Consider the following 22,941-nt stretch of genomic DNA (forward strand, 5'->3'; position numbering starts at 1 on the left):
GGGGGTATTTATAGCTGAGATTGCAATAATTAAAAGCAATTTTTCTTGAAATAGTCATACTTTTCTGTTGATTTAGATCAAAAAAAGTATTTTATGGTTGACAATCTTATCATATACAGTAACACAAGCTAGTGATAAATGAACTCTATTAGGCAAGTGTAGATTCTTTTTTATTATTATTATTATTATTTTTTTTTTACAAAAGTCGTACTACGTAATAACATTAGTAATGATATTAATCTGCAAAGATTTCCGAGCAAAAATTAAAAATATTGCACGTTAAACTAAAGAAATTTCTTAACGAATGACTGCATTTGCTATTGCAGCCATATATATTTCCCTTGACAATTGACATGAATCTCATGTGTAAAATGTTCGTTATCCAATGAGTCCTAAATTTCAAATAACATAAAAGTAGAGTTTTGTCGTTCATATGCGAAAAATTGTTTTACTCTTCTTCCCCCATCATCAACGATAATCTCAAATTCTCAATTGCTTGTTGGTCGATCTCATTCTCTTTGTGGCTATCTAGCTAGGATAATATAAATATGGACGTAAAATTACACAATTCAAAATGTGGGTAAAATAAAAATGGCTACGATGAAGAGTATGTTATACTACTAAGCAATAAAACTGAAATTACTTATCTCTTGATGCGTGAACCAAACTGACAATTGCCGCGTCGTGGAGAACCACTAACCTAGAAGACGATTCCGCGCTACCTCCCGGTGCAGTAGAGTAGAAGCAGTCGCCACCAAAATAAGCACGGCACCGGAGTTTATGTGTACTCACAAATCCGATTGGAACATAAACAATAATCAAGGAATTGAATCAGTCAGCTAAAAACAAGGGGTTAATGACTAATTATATTCCGTAATCCCAACAGTTAAAAAAAAAAAAAGAATAATCTCAACTGTTTAAAAAAAAAATTCTATTAACAAAGAAAGGAAATAAAATTTCTCCAAAAAATTATCTATCAAGGACTTCCCCAAGTCACCCAACTACCTACCAGTTTGTGTGTGTGGAGTAACACCTACCTGCCAGTCTGCCACTCACCCAACTAAGTAATGATAAGACATTACAATATAAAAACAAGGCAAAACCTTTCTCCCTAACCAATGTGGAACTTTTCCCCTTTCATTTGTTTTTCTCTCTCTCTTGTTTTTTCCCAACTCTCTTGTTTTTCTATCAAGAACTTCCAAGAGAGTATTGAGGTGGAGTGCTGGAGTGGGATGTGATTCGATGACTTGTATCCGAGGTTGTACTAAATGGCTTACAGTAAGCTACTCAGTGCTTAATTTCGAGTATAATACTTTGGCTTGAAGGTGATGCAATCTACAAGTACGTGGTAAAAACGATAAACAATTTAATTTTTGATGACATAGGCGTCCATACAATGTACAAAGTATGTCTATTACTGATTTTGTTATTTCTCATACGAAGATGGCTAGGAATACATTGGCTCATTTAGTGGCAAGCTTGGAGAGTTAAATTAAGGGTGGTTTATCAGAATTATTCATTTTATTCTTCCACTCCAAAGCATTTTACCTTTACCAATTAAAACCTCATATAATAATTAATTAAGCTAAGACCTTGATCGAATAATATAAGTTCATCTAGCAAAAAAAAAAAAAAAAAAACAAATTTTTTTGAAGAATTTTTAATCTTTCATGTGGGGAAAGAAAATAAAGCTATTATATCATAATATATACTACGTATAATTTAGCATTATAGTCAATAGCAAAATATGCATATGATCGGAAATATACAGGTTTAATTGATGAATTGAAGTTTTTTTTGGTGTTTAGACTTTAGAAGGCCACAACGGTGAGGATGAGAATCGATCCTAGGATCTCCTGGAATCGGGAAGGAAGCACTAACCACTTAAGGTATACCTAAAATGATATAGTAAAAATAAACTCAGCTTGTAAAAATAAGTTTAATTTAATAAAAATTAATCTACGTCCAATAAAAATAAATTCAGCTAAATAATAAATATCAATAACTGTATTGAAAAAATATATATCATAAAATAGAAAATAATAAAATAATAAATAATACTTACATCAGCTAAATAAATATAACTTTAGTTTAGCAAAAATAATTTCATAATACAGTATTATTATCGTCTCCGAGGCTAGCTAGTTAATTTCATCACGAGTTCATAACCACTTCAAATCAATATAACTATACCGAAAATAATTTGAGATGCAAATAAAAATTAAGGTGGAAAATGAAACAACGTGAGTCAAATATTTTCTCAACTAAAGATTGGTTAGTGTCCATTTAAGCAAAGGTTACTATCAATAGTTTGGACACTTGTCTTAATTGGATATACATTGCCACTCGTAGTTGCAATAACATGATGCATGACATTCTTCACTACGGTGCCAATATAATGTGCTCAATTGCACATTATAGATTTATAGATGTTTTGTTTTTGTTTTTTTGGTATTATTTTTATCATAATGGGGATTAAATGTAATAATTTCTATCATATAATCGGGTGTTTAACATACATGATACAATTAATTTTATTTTTTTTTACATTTAGAGAGTGCTCTATGCCTCTATGTAAATTTAAAATTAGAGCGTGAGTATGTACATGTGAATAATGAATGTTATACAACTAGTTTAATTTATATGTGGAAATTTGGGAGTAAATGGATTTGAACATATGAAGTACAATAATTAACAAAGTTTGCTTGGTGGAATTTGTTGGAAACTCACATTGTGACTTTGTGTTTTTTTTTTTTTTTTTGAAGACTAGATCTTATGAGTTTGAGATCTCATAAGTTTAAGCCCCACCAACTATATTTGCCTGAAGGTAGGAGGACTCCCTACCTCGCTCCTCTACTCTCAAGCGTTAACTTACGGAGTTAGACTGATTTAACCTGTGAGAGGTAGTGGTTCAGTAAGGTTCTTCATCTTACATTAAAAAAAATATGGAGTAGAGTACGTACAATAATTGCATATATAGTACAACAATCGGAGACAAAATACACTAAAGTTTGTGTCGAATGTCTCATCAACCTTTGTTTGTTTTGTTGAGAGTGAGGGATAGCTCAAGTGGTTCGAGCTTCCCTCCCGGTTTCAGGAAATCCTGAGATCTATTCTCACCCCCACTCTTATGGCTCTCTAAACACCAAAAAAAAAATATAAAATAAAATAAAATTGCACAGACATATTGATTATTTTAAAAAATAAAATAAAATAAATTACCGTTGAAAATTTAAAATCACAATGAAAACACGATTTACTCAAAATTTCAAGTATTACATACCATTTTTTAAGACTTTGAAACAATTAACCTAAACACCATCTATAAAATTGCAAGCGCATAAATAGTAGGAGTTAGTTATTTACAATACGAAGGTGCATGAAATAAGTCTAAATTTTCAATATATGCTCTATAGTTTTAAAATTAATATAAGGTTTTTGACCTGTTTCCAAGCCTAATAAATATCCTCACGAGTTCACCATTTACAAATAAAATCTACCAAACTTTAAAATGCAAAGTTAAGGTGCGAAATTAAACAACGTGACTCAAATAATTTCCTAACCGTAAATCTAAGTTATATAGTGTCCAAATTTTTGTAAGGTTACTATCAGTAGTCTGGACAATTGTCAATTATTGGACATGGATGCCAGTTCAATTGAAATGTACCATTGCCACTCTTATCTTGTTGCAATAACATGACAATAACTATTCATCATTTGCAAAATGTGCTTAGTTGGATTTATAACAATAGTGGAGCTGAGCATAGAAGAATACCACATCATCACCAATTATCTCGGCAGTTTTTATCTTACAACCGAACATTCTACACACATTAATGGTAATCAATTACAGTCTGACCTACTAACCGGCCGATCCAGCCCAAATAAGGGCGGGTTTGAGCAAGCCAAAAAAACTTTTTAGCTAAAAATCCGAACCTGGCCCGAAATTGCCCAAAAAGCCAATATAACAAAATTTTTATCAATTTGATTAAATTATTATATCAGCATATAGGTACAACTTATTATATCGTGGATGATTTCTAAACCAATATAAGTTTATATATAATGACACAATTAGGGATGACTAAATTTTGGTGTTGTTTGTATCGTAGTTAATTAGTATTGTTTTTAACCCATTATAAATAACTGGCTTGGCTTTTATGTGATATTATTGTCAAGTGGATTCTATTATTGTTTCTTTGTTACAATAGCAACAAACGAGTGATACTATACAGTATACACTCAGTACACATAAACAATAGAAAGTTGTAGGACTTTAAAACATGAAATATTCATCAATATTTTATTTAGTTCCAATACAACCTCAAACATCAAATCACGCACTACTTTTATCTCTTATGGGTGAATATCACACAACTTGATCACCCATTAATATTTTCCAAACATACCATACTTAAAAATGAACTACTAGTAGCATTATTATCTTGAAACTTGAGATAATAGTTTTAGAATTGATTTCCGGGGATTATCATCGGAGACGTTGTCAGTCGAAAATTGAGCTCGAAGTTGTTCGATCGCCTTCTCATTTACTTGAAAGGCCTTGGTAAGCACCTCATCTAAGATAGGTGTTCCAAACACACCATCAGCAATGTTAATACGTCCCGGATTTTGGCTACCAAATGTTGCAATTGCAAAAGCGTCCGTATCATCAAGATTTAGTTGAAAATGTAACAAACCTTGTGGAAAAACAATTATGTCACCTTTTTTAAGTACCGTGTCATAAAGTTTATTCTTAGTTGTCACAAAACCAGCATATAGGGTGCCCTCTAGCACGGCAAATATCTCCGAGCCTAGAGGGTGAAAATGAGGAGTGTTTAGACCATACGGTCCGAAATCTACACGAGCAATGGACACCCCTAGCGTGTTAACCGCTGCGAATTTGTTGATATCGATTAGTGTGGCCTTAGCTCCTTGAGTGTTGTTTGTGTCTCCAGGTTGGTCAAACCCTTTGAACACGAAATCGTTCGTTGTTACTGCATCCTCGTTCTTACAGTACTTCCCGTTCACATAGGCTGCACGGAGTAGAAGATTGAAAAACAGTTTAAATCGCATAGATTAAGATCAATTAGTATTAAAAGTGCTAATTATATGTGTGAGCTTAACAACGTGACCCCTTAACATCCTATTCACGTCACGAAATACTTGATTGAAATTGTTAAAATTTTGTGTGGTAGACTGAAAGCATCACGTTATCCAAACCCCCTCTGTTTTTTTTTTTTTTTTTTTAAATGCATCATTTTGAGTGATATATTTTTCGGGATACAACTTTGACCGTTAATATTTTTAATTATATATTAGTAAAATTATAACAAAATTATATTATAAAACTAAACATTATGACTTATCTAATGTTAATTATGTTATATTAAATAATAACATTTATTTATTTTACAAAGGTGAAAAAATTAAGTCAACCATAATATCTGAATAGTGCAAAAGTCAAAGTGATGCATTTAAAAAAAAAACGAAGGAGTTACATGTTATAAGTAGCAAAAATAAAATGAGAAGAAGAGCGTTATACCTCCAGAATTAAAGTGATGCGCCTCGACACAAAAATCTTGAAGGGGAGAAGGATCGGAGGCATTAGCTACGTAAAGTTGAGTAGCAATGCTCATTGCAAAGGCCATGAACAAAGCTAAAGTGGCCCAATTATAGCCAACTCTTCTAATAATATTCTCCATAGATGACTAAAATGGTAAAGATTTTAGTAGATATTATGTGTTTCGGATGAAAACAATCGAATCTCGGAAGATCCTTTTATCTTGAGGGAACTTGGTCTCGGTCCGAACGACGCAGGAGCCGAGGGTTTCCTGCACAACAAATACACGTAAACTAGCCTCGGGGGGGACGCCGAGGAAGGCCCCTCCGATGCTTAAGTCAGTATATTAGAGAGAGAAAGCTGTGCAAGAGTTTAGTTGCTTGAGGCTTTTTTGTCTTACCAAGAATTGACCACATTGTTGGCTTTTATACCTTGGTTAATGAAGGAGGCGGATTGGGCCCGGAAGTCAGTTGGGCTGGGCCAAGCTGATTGGGCCGTTGACTGACCTTGACATGGCTTTGAGGATGTTGATTTTTGACTTTAGCACATTTGGAGAGTTGAACCTTAACCTTGGGCTTTTAATTGGATCATTCAGTGACCAGGCCCAATTGGACTAAATTGGACCCAAACAACTTGCCCCCCAGACCCGATTTGGAAGGATGACGGGTCGGGTTTGATTTAATCAGAAAAGGAGGGAAGTGAATGATTTGTTAATCCAAAAATGTGAATTTAAACCATAATTAACCCATGATTAATGAGATAACAACAGTTAATGTGGATAATTGCGGAAGTTGGACGGGTAGTGGGCGATTTAACTGCAAGGTCGTGTGTTTAACGGTTACTTAGTGGGGTGCTTGAGAGAAATTGAAACGCAGACTCCTTGAATTCCCATTTCTGGAGATATAAATAGAGGCGCGTCTTCTCTCCCCACTCATTCATCAACACAAACCCAGAATTCTCAAGAACGCTCAAGAGCCCGCATCAAAACTTCGCAAATTCCCCGAGCATTAAGCTTAGAAGCTGAGACTTGTCACTACCAATTCGTAAATCGGCGACTTTTGCTTCAGATCAAGGTAAATTCCTTTGATTTTATTTCATTTTTCTTCGACTTTGCACTCTTTCCCCTTTTTCGACTTTTCTCTTCGGAATAGTCCATGGCAAGAGGAGTTAGAGGTAGAGCCCGTGCTCCAAGAAGAGCAAGGCCGATTCCCGATCCTAGGAATAGGATTGGGACCTGGAATGGTCGAAGGCCGGAGTCTGACCCTGCTGACGGGATTAGGGCGACTCCCCTTTCCTCGGCTCCTCCTCAAAGAACGGATGAGCCGAGTGCTTCTGGACGGGATGATGAAATTCCCGCTGTCCTTTGGGATATCCTCCCAGGGTTTTCAGAGTGGGAGGATGCCGAAGTAGCTTCGGCCATGATAAAGAACCGCCCCTACTCATGGTGGGTGGAGAATGCTGATCAGTACCGGTTTGCCGAGCAGATTGAGTTGCATTACGGCATCCTTGAAGCCGATGGGTATTGGTGCCGAATGCCCACGGCCTCCGATAGAATCCACCGTCCACCCCCGGGGTATGTGGGGGTGTACACAAGGCAACTCCAGTACGGGCTGAGGTTCCCTTTGGACGTATTCGTCCGAGACTTGCTGATCCATTACAACATTTCCCTGTGCCAGCTGACCCCCACCAGCATCCGAAGGGTAATGACGTACTTATGGGTCTGCAAATTCTTCAGGTACGTGCCGAACCTGCATTGCTTCAAAAGGCTCCATCGGCTTGTGCCAAACATTCAAAGTGGGCACGGATGCCATGGCTCTGGGTGGTATCGGATTGAGTCTCGGCCCCCGTTCCTAACCATGTGGCCGAACGACTCTTCAGACAAGGACTGGAGAGGTCAATGGATTTGGGTTAGGGCACCCACGGAGCCGAGCCACCCTTACGTTTTCAGCGCTCCCCGGTATCTTGCCGAGCCGGATCCTGATATGGGAAGTTTAGGTCCTCCCGAAGATAGCGGGCCAGACCCGAACCTTAATCAGCAGAACATCTTCGGCAAGCTGCCGAACCGGGGAGGCAGCGGCCGAATGCAGCATATCCCGGAGACTTGGCTCCCCGATACGCACTATGTTTTCCAAGAGAATATGCTGGCAGCTGTCGGCCTCAGCCGAAAGTTTAGGGATGGTAATCTTCTTCGGCTGGGGCCGAGGCCTTTTAATTATCTCTTTTCTTCTTTCATTTTGCTTTCTTGTGATGTGCCGAACTAACTGAATTGACTTCTCCCCTTTTCTTTTTCAGAACGGGACGAGACCAACGTCGGCATTGATTACGCTCGCCTTGGCGTCAACCGAGAACGAGTCGTAACTGATCGGGCTCCCCCTATCACTGAACCAAGGCGCCGAGAGGTTCACCTAGACTCTTCCCACTTCCAAATTGAGGCTGTTGCTCTGTATCAGAGGCAGAAGCCTTGGTGGAAGAAGAGAGATCCCTTGTTTCAGCTGCTGGAAGAAGAAGCTGAAGCTGCCCGTACAGCCGAAGAGGTTGCACGGGTTATTGAAGCTTGTGAAGGTGGAGAAGGGTCCTCCAGAGTTGCTGAAGAAGCTGCGGCTAGGGCAGCTGAAGAAGACGAGGCTTTGCTGAAGACCTCGGTGAGCCTTTAGACTTAACTTTGTCTTTCTTCTTTTTTTTTTTTTTTTTTTTTTTTACTCACACTCTTCTTCCCCCCTGTCTGTTACAGTCTGAAGAGAGTAACAGACACAGAGAAGGCAAAGCTCCTGTTCGTCCCGAAGATCAAATACAAGAGTCTTCAGATTCAGATATGGACGAGCAGCCCCTTCTGAAAAGGCGCCGAAGGATGGCCATCATCGGTCCTCATGATTTTCAGCAGAGGCCGATGACCATCGGCGTCGCAATAAGGGAACCTGAGGAAGGCAATGGATCGCCGAGGGTTCCCCAGCCAACACCCCAATCTCCTCAAAAGACCCCTCCGCCACCTCCTGAGATGGAGGTGGATCAGAGAACTCCCGAACCTAAGGGAGGGGTCCAAGAAGAAGTCAAGGAGAGTGCTGCTGAGCACGAAAATAAAGATGCCGTGATGTCAAGTGCTGAAGGCTTCACGGCAGATATCGCAAGAGAGGTTGAGGCTTTCGTCCTCACCCCTGAAGAAGAGGAGGTCATAGTACTTGACTCCTCTGAGAAGGACGATGCTGAGACAACCAAAGCTAATCAAGCTCCATCGTCGTCCTTCCCTTCTTTCCAGACTCTGCATTCTGGAGAAATGGGTTTCTCGGCCCCCCGAATTCCAATCCCAGATCACATCTGGGACCTCATATGGGGTCAAAACCGAGAAGGAGCTGAAGCCTACTTCGGCAGTTTTGCTGGCATGTCCGAAGTAGACAGGGCAAGGATCTGGTCGCTGAAGGCCACTGCTGGGATGGGCGAATCCAGTAGATCAGTTCCTGACCCAGCCAGGTCTAACCAACTGCTGATGATGCAGGTAATTTTCCTTCATTTCCTCCGAAATTCAGCTCTATTTTTTTTTTACTTATTTTTTTGTCTTCCTGTTTTCAGTTCGTGCACAATCAGACTCTCACTGTAGAGCTGATTGATTCCCTACAAGATAGGGTGGACGCTGCCGAGCACGATCAAAGGGTAGCCGAGGAAGAGCTAAAGCTTGCTAAGCTGAAGCAGGCAGCAGCTGAAGAGAAGCAGCAGAAGGCTGAGGAGTACGAGAAAAAGGCTGCTGAAGCCCTCCAGACCTTCTGCGACGCTATGGAGAAGGAAGTTTTTCCCCCACTGATGGAAGGGGAAAAATTCCTCCAAGAGCACCTGGGGGTGGACATCTCCAAGTTCAAGGCTGCTATCGAGAGCCGAATCCAAGAAGGAGCTGCTGCACAGGCTGAAGTGCAGCATCAGCTAGAATCTCTTGAAGCCAGCAGAATGGCTGCTGAAGAGATGCTCCAAGCTAGGGATGTCCAACTCTCAAGGGCTGCTGCTGCTGCTGAAGCTCAAAGAGCTAAGCTACAAGAGGCTGAGGATCAGCTCACTGCCAAGAAGGAAGAAATGGTCCAAGTTCAGGCCGAGGCTTCCCAGGTTCAGCAAGAGTTTACCGAGCTGAAAGGCTCCTCCTCCAAGCTCGTCGATGAGCTGAAGAGATCCGAGGAAGACTTGGAGGAGACGAAGAAGAAGTTGGCCGATGCTGAGGCTCTACTCAAAGTCCGTATCTATACCCAAGAAGAGTATGAAATGGGTTTTAGAAACGGGTTCAGAGTGTGCCGAAGGGTCTGCCTTCATGCTGAGCCGAAGCTGGACTGGTCCAAATGTGCTGAATGGGTCCAAGATCCCGAAGACCCTCACATGAAGTATGCCACTCCAATCGAAGCTGAAATCCTTAAGGCTGAGGAAGCCGAGGAAGAAGCTGAGAGGATGGAGTTGGAGGCTGAGCAGAGGGAAAGGGAGGCTCGGCAGAGTGCAAAGCCTGCTTCTTCTGCTGCTGGAGCTGAGACCACCATTGGGCCCAATGAAGCTGATCAGTCTGATCCTCAGGCTGAAGCATAGGAACTCGGGCAGTCGTCTTCAGAATCTTGCGGTTCATCATGCGCTCAACTTTAGACTTGCCGCTTTCTGAATTTTTGCCTTTTGTTTTTTTTTGCTTCAGCTTGCCTTATCGTACAACAGCTTATTATATTTTTATTTTGCCTGTACGTATTTCGGCAGCTGTTACTTTCCGCTTGTGGGCGGCTGCCGACTATTTTTGTAATTCAACATTTTTATTTCAAAGAAGTTCACTTTCTCAGCTTTCTTGTGTATTTTTTTTTTCTCTTCGCTTTACCAGTCTTCGCACTTTACTGCTTTCTTTGAATGATCTTTCAAATATTTGCTAAGTGCAGAACTTCGGCTAGCGAGAATCATTTCTGCTGAGACTTCTTTTTGCCGTTTGTACTCGGATGTGTTTTCAACTTGTGAAAAAACCGACATAAGTATCAAACTTCGGCTGAGCTGAAGGGTATTAGATCAGTTGTGCCATTTCTCTATTTCCCTCTGCCCCCCCAGAAATCTGAAGATGAGGTCTTCTGAATTCTGGAATGGCTGATAATTTTTCTCGGCTAAGCCGAGGATCTTTGAACACTTTGCTTTATTTTCTACATCTGTTTTTAAAGTACTGATTTCCCACCTGAGAGTTTTCACTCTAGAGATGGTACTCTTGTGACACTTTCTTCAATTCATCCAAGGGAACAACTATCCGAAACACCATGCCGGGGCAGCAGTTTATCTGAAGTACGAGGCATCATCATGCAATACTTCAGAGTTGCAACTACCACCCGGAACTGATTCATCCGAAGTACAAGGCATCACTATGCAATACTTCGGGGCTTTATCAGTTCCTATTTTTTAGGCTATGTTTCGGATAAGTCTATGGCCTTTTTGCCCAAAGGAACAGATTCTCCGAAGTACAAGGCATCACTATGCAATACTTCGGGCTTGTATCTTTTTTTTTGGCAGGTTCTACGGCTTGCCGAGGTACAAGGCATCATTATGCAATACCCCGGACAGCGCCGAATGAAACCTTGAATTTTTGAAAAACCGTAGAAAGCATAAAGACTTAAAGAATACACGCAATCTGAATGAATACTGGCTCGATGGCCTTTTTATAAACAAAATCAGTGTACTTACATAGATTGTACTATCCGAAGGATTTACACATAGTATTTTTTGAGCACATCGGCATTCCAATGGTTTTTCAGCTCGGTGCCATCCATTTGTTTGAGTCTGAAGGTACCGGGCTGAAGCTCTTGATAAATTTCATAAGGTCCCTCCCAAGATGCTGAGAGTTTGCCATGAATGCGACTTTTTTGAACAGCTGCAGCATTCCTCAAAACTAAATCCCCACAGACGGCGCCAAATTGTTTCGGATGAAAACAATCGAATCTCGGAAGATCCTTTTATCTTGAGGGAACTTGGTCTCGGTCCGAACGACGCAGGAGCCGAGGGTTTCCTGCACAACAAATACACGTAAACTAGCCTCGGGGGGGACGCCGAGGAAGGCCCCTCCGATGCTTAAGTCAGTATATTAGAGAGAGAAAGCTGTGCAAGAGTTTAGTTGCTTGAGGCTTTTTTGTCTTACCAAGAATTGACCACATTGTTGGCTTTTATACCTTGGTTAATGAAGGAGGCGGATTGGGCCCGGAAGTCAGTTGGGCTGGGCCAAGCTGATTGGGCCGTTGACTGACCTTGACATGGCTTTGAGGATGTTGATTTTTGACTTTAGCACATTTGGAGAGTTGAACCTTAACCTTGGGCTTTTAATTGGATCATTCAGTGACCAGGCCCAATTGGACTAAATTGGACCCAAACATTATGTACCTCTTTTTTGAGTGATTTTTTTTACGCACTCTTTATTTAAGGTGATAAGTTGCCTATATATAGGAAAAAAATAGAAGGGGAAGTATTAATCAAGAACCATACATTTTCTATTGGACGAACATATGGGGACCCTTAACAATGGTGTTATGTTTGATATTTATCAATAGTAATATAGTATCTCAACAAAAAAATCGTTTTTCAAATTATATGGTTGTCATCGTCATCACTACATCACAAAGTCATCGTACAATTGAAAAAAAACACTAGGCCCTTCAATCAAAATAATAGATCTGATCGGACCCATTCACAAATTTACATATACTACCTCCGTTAATGGTTATCTGTGTTAGATTATGGAAATAATCTTTTGTAATTATCTTGCATATATTTTGTGTATATCTTTCCTAGTTTAGCGTAGCTTAACCTAGACGCCTAATCTTGTATATATACTAATCTTTGATGAATGAGAAGCCTACGACAAATATTCACATATTCTCTCATGGTATCACGAGTCTAGGTTTCTTTCCTAAAAACCCTAATTCTCTCTTCTTCTTTCTTCTTCCGCTCTACTTTTCTTTCCTCCATGGCCGAATCAAGCAAGATTCATCCTGCTACTCTTGTGAACAACATCAAGTCTTGTATCCCCATCACTCTAGCTTATGAGGGCAAGCAATTTAACACTTGGTCGACTCTTTTCCAACTTCATTGCCGTGCGAATTTGGTGATCGAGCACATCATTCCACCTCCAGTGGATTCTTTGGCCAAGAAAACCGATCCCACACCCGCTGAACAAGCCTTTACTCAACGCCTTGATGACATCGTTCGACAATGGATTTATAATACCATCTCCCCGGACCTTATGAATTCGATTATTGATAATGATGACACAGCGTTGGATGCGTGGAAACGGTTGGAGGAATTCTTTCTCAATAGCAAGTCTGCTAGAGCTTTGCAACTTGATGCTCAATTTACAAATACTCGGCTGGAGCAATTTGATGGCGTCAAGGCATATTGCACTCATCTTAAGTCTCTCGCGGACAGCTTGAAAAATGTTGGGGATCAAGTCTCCGATAATCGTATGGCACTTCAGCTTTTGAAGGGTTTGACAGAGGAATACAAGCCCTTTCGAACATCGGTTCGCCATATGAACCCTCTGCCTTCCTTTGATACTCTCCGATCCATGCTCGAGCTTGAAGAGCAAGGTAATGCTACCGACATCACCCTCAACACCCATGAAGAGACGCTTCTTTCTCATGCCAATTCCACGGGTCAGCAGGGTCCAGGAGACTCCTCGCAGAATTCTTCTCGGGGCAGCCTCGTACAGGTGGCCGGAAAAACAAGGGCAAGGGCGGTAAAGGGAAAGCTGGTGGCGCACCAGCCGCCGCAAGCTGGAACACCCACCAGCAGCAGCGCTGGTCGGGTCAACCCCAGCAGCAGCAGCAGGGCACACCACAACAGGCTCCCTGGCTGCTACCTCCCCCTTGGCCCTATTGGAACCAAGGGTCTTGGGCTATGCCTCCATGTCCCTACCCATCCCAGGGACCAGCCCAGCAGCAGTGGTCCGCAAGGTCCCCTCAGCTCGGAGTTCCTGGCCTCGTCCTCAACAAGCTTACTATGTGACCAATCCTCCTTCTTCTATGGGTTATGCGCCTCCCAATATTGAGCAAGCAATGCATACATTGTAGGTATTCCCGATCCGAATTACTACATGGACACGGGTGCTACGTGTCACATGACAAATTCCCAAGGTAAATTGTCTTCTTATGTTCAATTAAATAATAGCATTCATAATTCTATTATTGTTGGTGATGGTAGCAAAATTCCAATTAAAGGTTATGGTCACGAATCTCTTAATCAAAACACACTCCAACTCAAAAATGTCCTTCATGTGCCAAAGCTTATCAAAAATCTTATTTCTGTTCAAAAATTCACTACTGACAATAGTGTTTCCATTGAGTTTGATCCTTTTGGGTTTTCTGTGAAGGATTTGCAGACGGGGAGCAAAATAGTGAGATGTGATAGCAGTGGCGATCTTTACCCTTTCTTCTCGGATCGTCAAATCCTTTCTTATTCCTCTCCATGAGCTTTTGCAGTTGTCTCTCCAAGTGTGTGGCACTCCTGTTTAGGCCATCTGGGAAATGCGATCTTAGGTTCTTTGCGTAGTAGTAAATTGATCAAATGTAATAAGGCTCATATTGATGTTTGTCACTCTTGTCCTATGGGAAAATTAATAAAATTGCCTTTTTATAATTCTCAATCTCATACTACTATGCCCTTTGACATTATTCATAGTGATTTATGGACTTCTCCCGTATCTAGTTCTCTTGGGCACAAATACTTTGTTCTTTTTCTTGATGATTACACAAATTTCTTGTGGACCTTTCCAATTGCATCCAAGTCTCAAGTTTTTAACTTGTTTCTTCAAATTAGAACCTATATTCGTACTCAATTTGAACGGGAAATAAAAGTCTTCCAATGTGAAATGGAAACGAATTTAAAAACGATCCTTTTATTAAATTTGGTCACCAACATGGAATGGTTTTCGCTTATCTTGTCCATATTCTTCCCCTCAAAATGGCAAATCCGAACGTAAAATTAAGACTATTAATAATATTGTTCGAACTCTTCTTTGTCATGCTTCTCTGCCTCTCTCTTTTTGGCATCACGCTTTAGAAATGGCTACCTATTTACATAACATCTTACCAACTAAAATTCTTGATTATAAGTCTCCAACTGAAATTTTGTATCAAAAACACCCCGACAATTCTCATCTTAGGGTGTTCGGTTGTCTTTGTTATCCTCTTTTCTCTTCTACTCAAATTAACAAACTTCAACCGCGCTCTACTCCTTGTGTCTTTCTTGGGTATCCAAGTAATCATAGAGGTTATAAGTGTTACGATATTTCGAGTCGGAAAATAATTATTTCAAGAAATGTTTGGTTTGATGAATCGGTTTTCCCATTTTCTAAAATTCATACTCCTACTCCCCACACCTATGATTTCTTGGGTGATAGTTTAGGACCTCATCCGTTGCTTCAACATATTCATGATGCTAGCATCGCACCTCCCCCTATTAGCACGCACCAAGCTCCTCAGTCCGCCCCTACGAGCGCCCAGCAGTATGTGGCTTCGCCGCATTCTGCTATCCCCGCCGGGTCACCAGCGGGCGCCACCATGGGTGCCGACCGATCTGCTAGTGCACGCTCTTCTCCTTCCCAGCTCACTCCGCAGCCAAGCTGCGACACTCCCTCCTCAGCCGCGGGCTGCCTGCGAAGCTATCTGCCAAGCAATGCAGCCCCGCAACATCATACACCCGCGCCCGCAGCTACTGCCCAGCAGCTACTGCCAGGCCGCGGGTTGTTCCCTGCGCCCGCGGGTTGTTCCCAGCACCCCGGGCAGCCTTCTCACTCCTCTCCTCCCTCATCTCCTCCTCATTCCCATCCTAGGGTTACTCGTAGTAAACATGGCATTGTCAAGCCCAATCCTAAATACGGAGATCAATCCCATCACACCTCTACCTCCATATCACCTATTCCAAAGAACCCGGTTCATGCTCTTCGTGACCATAATTGGAAAATTGCTATGTAGGAAGAATATGATGCTCTTATTGACAATGGTACTTGGAAATTGGTTCCGCGCCCACCGAATGTGAACATAATTCGGTCATTGTGGATTTTTCGGCATAAGACCAAGTCTGATGGGTCTTTTGAAAGACATAAGGCTCGTCTTGTTGGTGATGGTAAAACTCAAAGGGAAGGAATTGATTGTGATGAGACTTTTAGCCCAGTTGTTAAACCGACAACTATTCGGGTGGTATTTAGCACTGCTTTGGCTAAGTCTTGGCTAATTCATCAATTGGATGTGAAAAATGCTTTCTTACATGGTCATTTGAATGAAACAGTCTACATGTATCAACCTATGGGATTCAAGGATCCCGACAAACCTGATCATGTATGTTTATTGGAAAAGTCATTTTATGGTCTGAAACAGGCACCCCGAGCGTGGTACAAACGTTTTGCAGATTTTGTGGCTACTATTGGTTTTGCTAATAGCAAATCTGATACCTCACTGTTCATCTATCGCCATGGTAATGATACTGCTTCTCTCCTTCTATATGTTGATGATATTGTGCTTACTGCTTCTTCGGACTCTCTCCGACGACATATTATTTCTAGGCTCAGCTCTGAATTTGCTATGAAAGATCTGGGTCCCTTGAGTTATTTTTTGGGTATTGCTGTTACTAGAGGTAATAATGGTTTATTTTTATCTCAAAAGAAGTATGCACAGGAAATTTTGGAAAAAGCAGGAATGGCGAACTGCAAGCCTTCGTCTACTCCTGTTGACACCAAAGGAAAATTGAGCACTAAGGAGGGTGCTCCATATGACGATCCTACTTCTTATCGGCGCCTCTGTGGTGCTTTGCAGTACTTGACTTTCACTCGACCTGATATCTCTTATGCGGTTCAGCAAGTATGCTTGTTTATGCACTCACCCTGTGTTGAGCACATGGATGCGTTGAAACGCATTCTTCGATATATTAAAGGTACGACAAATTTTGGGTTACAACTGCATAAATCTCCCGTATCTTCTCTTGTGTCTTACACGGATGCAGATTGGGGCGGGTGTCCGGACACTCGTCGTTCTACATCAGGGTATTGTGTGTACCTTGGTGATAATCTGATTTCTTGGTCTTCGAAAAGCCAACCCACTTTGTCTAAATCCAGTTGCGAAGCAGAATACAGAGGGGTTGCAAATGTGGTTTCTGAATCCTGCTGGATTCGGAATTTGTTGCTAGAGCTATTTCTTCCCATTCCGAAAGCAACATTGGTTTATTGTGACAATGTTAGTGCGATTTATCTCTCTAGTAATCCGGTACAACATCAGCGCACTAAACACATTGAGATGGACATTCACTTTGTTCGTGAGAAGGTTCAATGCGGCGAAGTTCGTGTCCTACATGTTCCATCCCGTTACTAGATTGCAGACATTTTCACTTAAGGTCTGCCCAAGGTTTTATTTGATGATTTTCGGGACAGTCTCAGCGTTCGTAGTCCTATCGTTTCGACTGCGGGGGTGTGTTAGATTATGGAAATAATCTTTTGTAATTATCTTGCATATATTTTGTGTATATCTTTCCTAGTTTAGCGTAGCTTAACCTAGACGCCTAATCTTGTATATATACTAATCTTTGATGAATGAGAAGCCTACGGCAAATATTCACATATTCTCTCAATCTGCAACTTTGGAATTTTTATATCTCACAAATAATATCCCAAAGTTGCAGATAACCATTAACAGAGGTAGTAGATTGTTCCTGATAACTCTCACGGGAATAAAATGCTCTGTAAATATTAATTAGTTATATAAATGTAAATTTATAAATATGAAAAAGTTATGAACTGATAGACTATAAAACATATTTTCGGATCTCAACCATTAGCTTAATCTTTTGATTGAGTTGATTCTTTAATAACACTGAATATTAATCACGCATCATTTGATAATGGGCAACAAAACAAAATTCAGTTGCCGTTATTATAAGGTAATGTAATGGGGACACATTGATGGTTTTAGGATAAAACGAAAAGGACCGATCTTAAAATCTTGAATAACGTAGCGATAATCCTTTTCCTTGCCACTAACTTCAATTTTTCCTACTCGCACTAATTTTTACCATGACAAATTAAAGTGATCATGTAAAAATAAAAAATAAAAGAGGACAGAATAAAGGAACACGAATATCGTACGAGTAACATCGTATCGAGGTCCTAACCAAATTTTAGGCCTTATTATGTAGTTGCATTAGTTTTCATTGCTTAATAGTTGGCCCTGATACAACAATGTATATTTCTTCCGTTTTTATTTAATTGCAATATAATACTTTTTGCAATGTTACAAATAAGTAATTGCAAAATTGCTTTATTTGGCATATTATGCTCTTTTGGTGGAAGGTGGTTGGAGCTCCTTCATGGTGATTTTGGTGAAAATGGTGATGGCTTGATGGGTGGGGACGAAGCACGAAACGACGTTACAAAACATAGGCTACCGTTCGTAGTTAGGTTGCCTTCATTATGACTAAACATGCATGTAAGATTGATAAAACATGAGATGGTATCATGATACATTTGCTCATCATTATTACAAGAAAGCCACTGGATTTTTTTTTTTTTTTTATATATTTTTTAATTTTTTTAATTTGGAAACCAGAAAGCCACTAGTTAAAAATTTAACATAGCTCGAACTAATTCGACCAGGGATCCCTAAAAAAAATGTATTGCAAAAATTAAAATAAAGTAGATAAATATGATCATTCTTTAGTTTGGGAAATAATTGGCTAGCCCTTATTCGAAGCATGCACTCATACAAAGTTACGTGCAATTACATACAAGCTACAAATCATTGAGATAGACTGAACATAAATTAAAACATAATGACATTATTGTAATAGTCCATTCAACTATCCTTAAATTACACAAGCAGAAATTTTATTAAAATAAATTAAAGCAAGATAATAACATAGTTGTCTTTTATTTAAACCAAGATCTAAAGTCTAAACTTCGTACAACACACATAAATAAATAATAAGTAGCGTGACATAGTAGTCCTCCACTATTCAGACCATAATCTAGGCATTAATCATATAAGTACTTATTATCAAGAGCCGTATTATCAACTAGCATTGAGTCATTGATGATCTTGTGGTGTCGATTGAAACGGGCTTATACGTTGATACTCAAAATTTGAGATTGAATCTGTTCAATCACGGTCTTATCAACTAGAAAAGTCTTGCTAAGAACATCATCATAAATTTTCGGCGTTGTTCCAAACACACCCTTAGCTCCAAATACACCACGAGCAACATCAGCTCGTGCTGGATTTTGGCTATTAAAGGCGACAAAGGCAAAAGCATTAGTGTCACCAAGATTAAGTTGAAAGTGGTATAGACTTCGAGGGAAGACCATAGCATCGCCCTCATTCAAAATTTTATCATAGAGCTTGTTATCGGTGGTCACAAAACCGGCATAGAAAGATCCCTTCACCACAGCAAAAACCTCGGTGGCACGAGGATGTTCATGAGGGGCGTTTACGCCGAAGGGTGCGTAGTCTGCACGAGCTATCGATATACCTTGTGTGTTAAGTCCTGGAAGATTTTTATAGTTTACCATAGTGACTACTGCTCCTTGAGGAATCTTTATTTCGCCAGGTATATTAAACCCTTTGTAAAAGAAATCGTCGGCTGTCACCTTCTTAGGATTCTTGCAAAACTTTCCATTCACGAAAACTTCACAAGGAAAAAATAAATTAGCTTAGTATTTCATCGCATTGAATCTTGTTATTATTGTGCTTCATATAGCAAAGTATATTAACTTGAACTATTAATGTGAAAACTAATTACGACCAGTGGCGGACCTAAAAATTTGACAATGGGGGACAATTTCGATAATTCAACTAACATCAACCTATTTTATTTTTTTTTTTTAAAAAAGGGTACACAATACAAGTAATTCAGGTTTGGTTGGGAAATAGGAATAAGGGAGTAGTCGAGTAGTTTGGTTGAAATAAAACACCCCCCAAAAAAAGGGAATGATGTTAAAAGGAGGATTCGAATGCCATATTATATTTTGATGTTAAATTCTTAGCAAACATTTGCCAAAGATGCTCGCTGTAGTCCGTGACTCGTGACCGCGTGGGTGGTGGTTCGTGCCTCGTGGTTGGGAAATAGGAATAAGAAAGTAGTCGAGTGGTTTGGTTAAAATAAAACACCCCCCAAAAGGAATGATTTTAAAAGGGGGATTCGAATGCCATATTATCTTGTGATGTTAATTTCTTAGCAAACATTTGCCGAAGATGCTCGCTGCAGCCCGTGTCTCGTGGGCGTGTGGGTGGTGGTTCGTGCCTCGTGGTTGGGAAATAGGAAAAAGGGAGTAGTCCAGTGGTTTGGTTAAAATAAAACACCCAAAAAAAAAAGAAATGATGTTACAAGGGGGATTCAAACCCTGATCTAGGTAAACCTAAAATTGGACCCCTTGACATATTATTTGTAACCCACTACCAACTTAGCTAAGGCAAACTTCTTATTTATTTCTTACACTTAATTTTATATAAACATTTTCCCAGTTTTTTTTTTCTTGAAATTTTTTCCTTTGGTTTTTTTTTTTTTTTTTTTTTTTTTTTTTTTTTTTTTTTTTTTTTTTTTTTGAAAGTGGGGGGGACAATGGTCCCCCCTTGTTCCTTCGTAGGTCCGCCCATGATTACGACCTATAGGGCTCTTGTAGTACGTAGATACTAGATAGTGTATACAGTGGCGTAACCAGAAAATTTATATTAGGGGGCCAAGATTGATTAATAAAGCATGTGAAAAATACTTTAACTTAATACAATTTGGGATTAATTTTTTCCAAAGAACTTTAAAAAAAAAATTAGAATATAGCTAGTAAGATTCGAATTGGCAAACACATATAAACACAACACCTACTTATTTCAACTAAACCAACTAGGCTAACTATTAATATTTTGTGTAAGAATTTAATTTTATAACAGAATCAAGGGGGTGGCCATCGCCTACCCTAACCCACCCACCCCCCTGAGTGTATAAAAATGATTGGTATTTCATTCCAAATTCAAAAGTATATATACATAAAAATGAATTTAACACGATCACGATTTTATTTTTCCATCCCTACATGTATTAATCACAAAATTGATTTAAAGATATAGCGTGAATATTGTAATAGTCTAGACATTGGTAATAGATTATATATAAACCAATCCCAAGCTTTAAAGGATTGGTTTATATACACAGTTAATTACAATAAAAGATGAATGTATCGAAAGAACTACTTCAATTTGTATCGATATAATAAATTAATCACAATAGTTAGAAAAAAAAAATGAAAACAACGGACCTTCAAATTCAGGGACTTCAGTAGCCACACAAAAATCCTGAAGAGGATCAGGATCAGATGCATCAGTAGTAAAGCTTAATATAGCAAGTACCATAAATAGAGCTAGAATAGCCCACATTGTAATAATATTCTTCTCCATTTTACTTAGCTAACAAGAAACTATTCACTACAATTTTCTGTACAAAACTCTTTAAAAGGACTTTGAATTCATTTGAAATAGAACTATAGAAGAACCTATGTGTGATTGAGGTTATGATAGATTGATAGGGGCTAAAATGGCCTATTTATAGCTCAAAATCTAGCGCAATAGTTAATCAACATAACGAGGCCTTCCAAAGGGAGGTTTGATAGGTACCTGGACATACATATCAAGGGGCATAAGAGACATTTCACATGAAATTTACCCATTTATCTCCTCCTTTCTCTCACCCCCATGTGCTGAATTTAAGTGTACCACTGGGTGATTAATAGTATCACTAGATGATCAAATAGTATCATTGAACATTCAGTGGTACTATATATTCATTCAATGATACTGTATATTCATTCAGTGGTACTAACTACGTGTAGAAATAGAATCACTACATAGTCAATGATATTATATAAGCTTTCAGTGGTACATTTAAAACTGGTCCCACATGCCCATCTCTCTCCTCCTTTTCTCCCACCCCCATGTGCTTTACAATACTTTTCAATATTTTAATGTTTGATATGTATTTGCACATACATATCAAACCTACATTAGTACTTTCTCCAACATAACAAAATATCAACTCGCGCATTTATGGTACCTCCTAGATTACGTATACAAAATATATAGGTTTGTCATTAGGGATTGGCTAAAATTTTGGTTAAATAGTACTCTCTTCATTCTTTTTTGTTTGTTGTGTTTTGATTTTTATAGTCAGCTTATAAAAGCATGTTTGTATTATAAAATTTTATATTATGTAATATATCACAATCTAGTACAATAGTTAATCAACATAACAAAATATCTTTGTCAAAAAAAAAAAAAAAAAAAAAATCAACTTGCGCATTTATGCTGTACCTGTAGAGATTACGTATACAAAATAGGTTGGATAATACTCTCTTCATTCTTTTTTGTATATTATGTTTTAACTTCTATATATAGTCAACTTATTAAAATATTGATATTGACTTTTAAAACCAACTACATTGTATTATAATCATTAATCATATTATGTCGTAGGAGCTTTTTAGATTTGATTCGAAATTTATTTTCAACATATAAACTTTTTGTAATGTTTACTCGCATATATAATTGTGTATATTTGTGGTAAAAGGTATGAATTGGAAACCATCAAAATTAGATGTGAAAGTTCATCCAAATCGAATTATTTCGGTTTTAGATTTTTGAAACCGAATCCAAACTAAATTTGGATTCGGTTTTAGAAAAGTAAAAGAAGATGAACTAATGAAAATTTTAAGGCATAGGTCTCGACGCTTACTTTTCAAAAATCAACTTTTATAATTTTTACTTAAGCATAAAAAATATTAATATATGACCAAAGTATTACATCAGCAAATGTGAAATGACAAACCGTGCAATTAAAAAAAAACGGGAGAAGTAATAATACTTACATTTTGTGTTTAAATAATAACCAAATTTTTAAATGTAGCATTTAAAATTAGGAGTATGATGTTAAAAATAATTCAAAAGTCTTATGAATTACTTCATAAACAAAGTATTATGAAGATGATTCTCGGTGATGTATTATTTGTCCATAGAACAACTAATGGTCCTGAAGGATATTTAATAGGAAATTTTACAAAAAAAAACACCTTTTATAATCATTTTTTTTTTTTTTGAAAGAAACCACCTTATGATTTTTTTTTTTTTTTTTTTTTTTTTTTTTTTTTTTGCAAAACCATACCTCTTCATGCCGGAAAATAGAGTAAAAAAACCCTATTTTTCGGCGTTGACTACGCCATTTGCACCCACGATACTGATCACAGTGGAGGGGAGAAGGATGGCTAGGACTATAGAAAAGGGTTTAAGGTGGTCAACGTCGTTAAAGGGGTGTGTTTAGGGTGGTCAAACGCCGTAAAAGGGGGTGTGTTTATGGTGATCAACACCATAAAAGGGTGGTTTTGTGGG

General features: G+C 38.8%; 2 protein-coding genes across 2 annotated transcripts; both read right to left on the bottom strand.

The window, feature by feature from the left end:
• Nucleotides 1-4,293: 4,293 nt before the first annotated feature.
• LOC110724540 (putative germin-like protein 2-1) lies at nt 4,294-11,974 on the bottom strand. Its single transcript, XM_021903958.1, has 3 exons — nt 11,914-11,974; nt 5,543-5,739; nt 4,294-5,033 (listed from the first exon to the last, which is right to left on the bottom strand). The coding sequence occupies exons 2-3, from the start codon at nt 5,700-5,702 to the stop codon at nt 4,441-4,443; spliced, it is 753 nt and encodes a 250-aa protein (XP_021759650.1). The 5' UTR covers nt 5,703-5,739; nt 11,914-11,974; the 3' UTR covers nt 4,294-4,440.
• A 6,260-nt stretch (nt 11,975-18,234) lies between these two features.
• LOC110724749 (putative germin-like protein 2-1) lies at nt 18,235-21,084 on the bottom strand. The gene is made up of 2 exons (XM_021904203.1): nt 20,823-21,084; nt 18,235-19,198 (listed from the first exon to the last, which is right to left on the bottom strand). Exons 1-2 carry the CDS (start codon nt 20,959-20,961, stop codon nt 18,636-18,638), a joined length of 702 nt encoding a protein of 233 aa, XP_021759895.1. The 5' UTR covers nt 20,962-21,084; the 3' UTR covers nt 18,235-18,635.
• Nucleotides 21,085-22,941: the final 1,857 nt, after the last annotated feature.

This window comes from Chenopodium quinoa, unplaced genomic scaffold (genome assembly GCF_001683475.1).
Source record: "Chenopodium quinoa cultivar QQ74 unplaced genomic scaffold, ASM168347v1, whole genome shotgun sequence".
NCBI classification, from domain to species: Eukaryota; Viridiplantae; Streptophyta; class Magnoliopsida; order Caryophyllales; family Amaranthaceae; genus Chenopodium; species Chenopodium quinoa.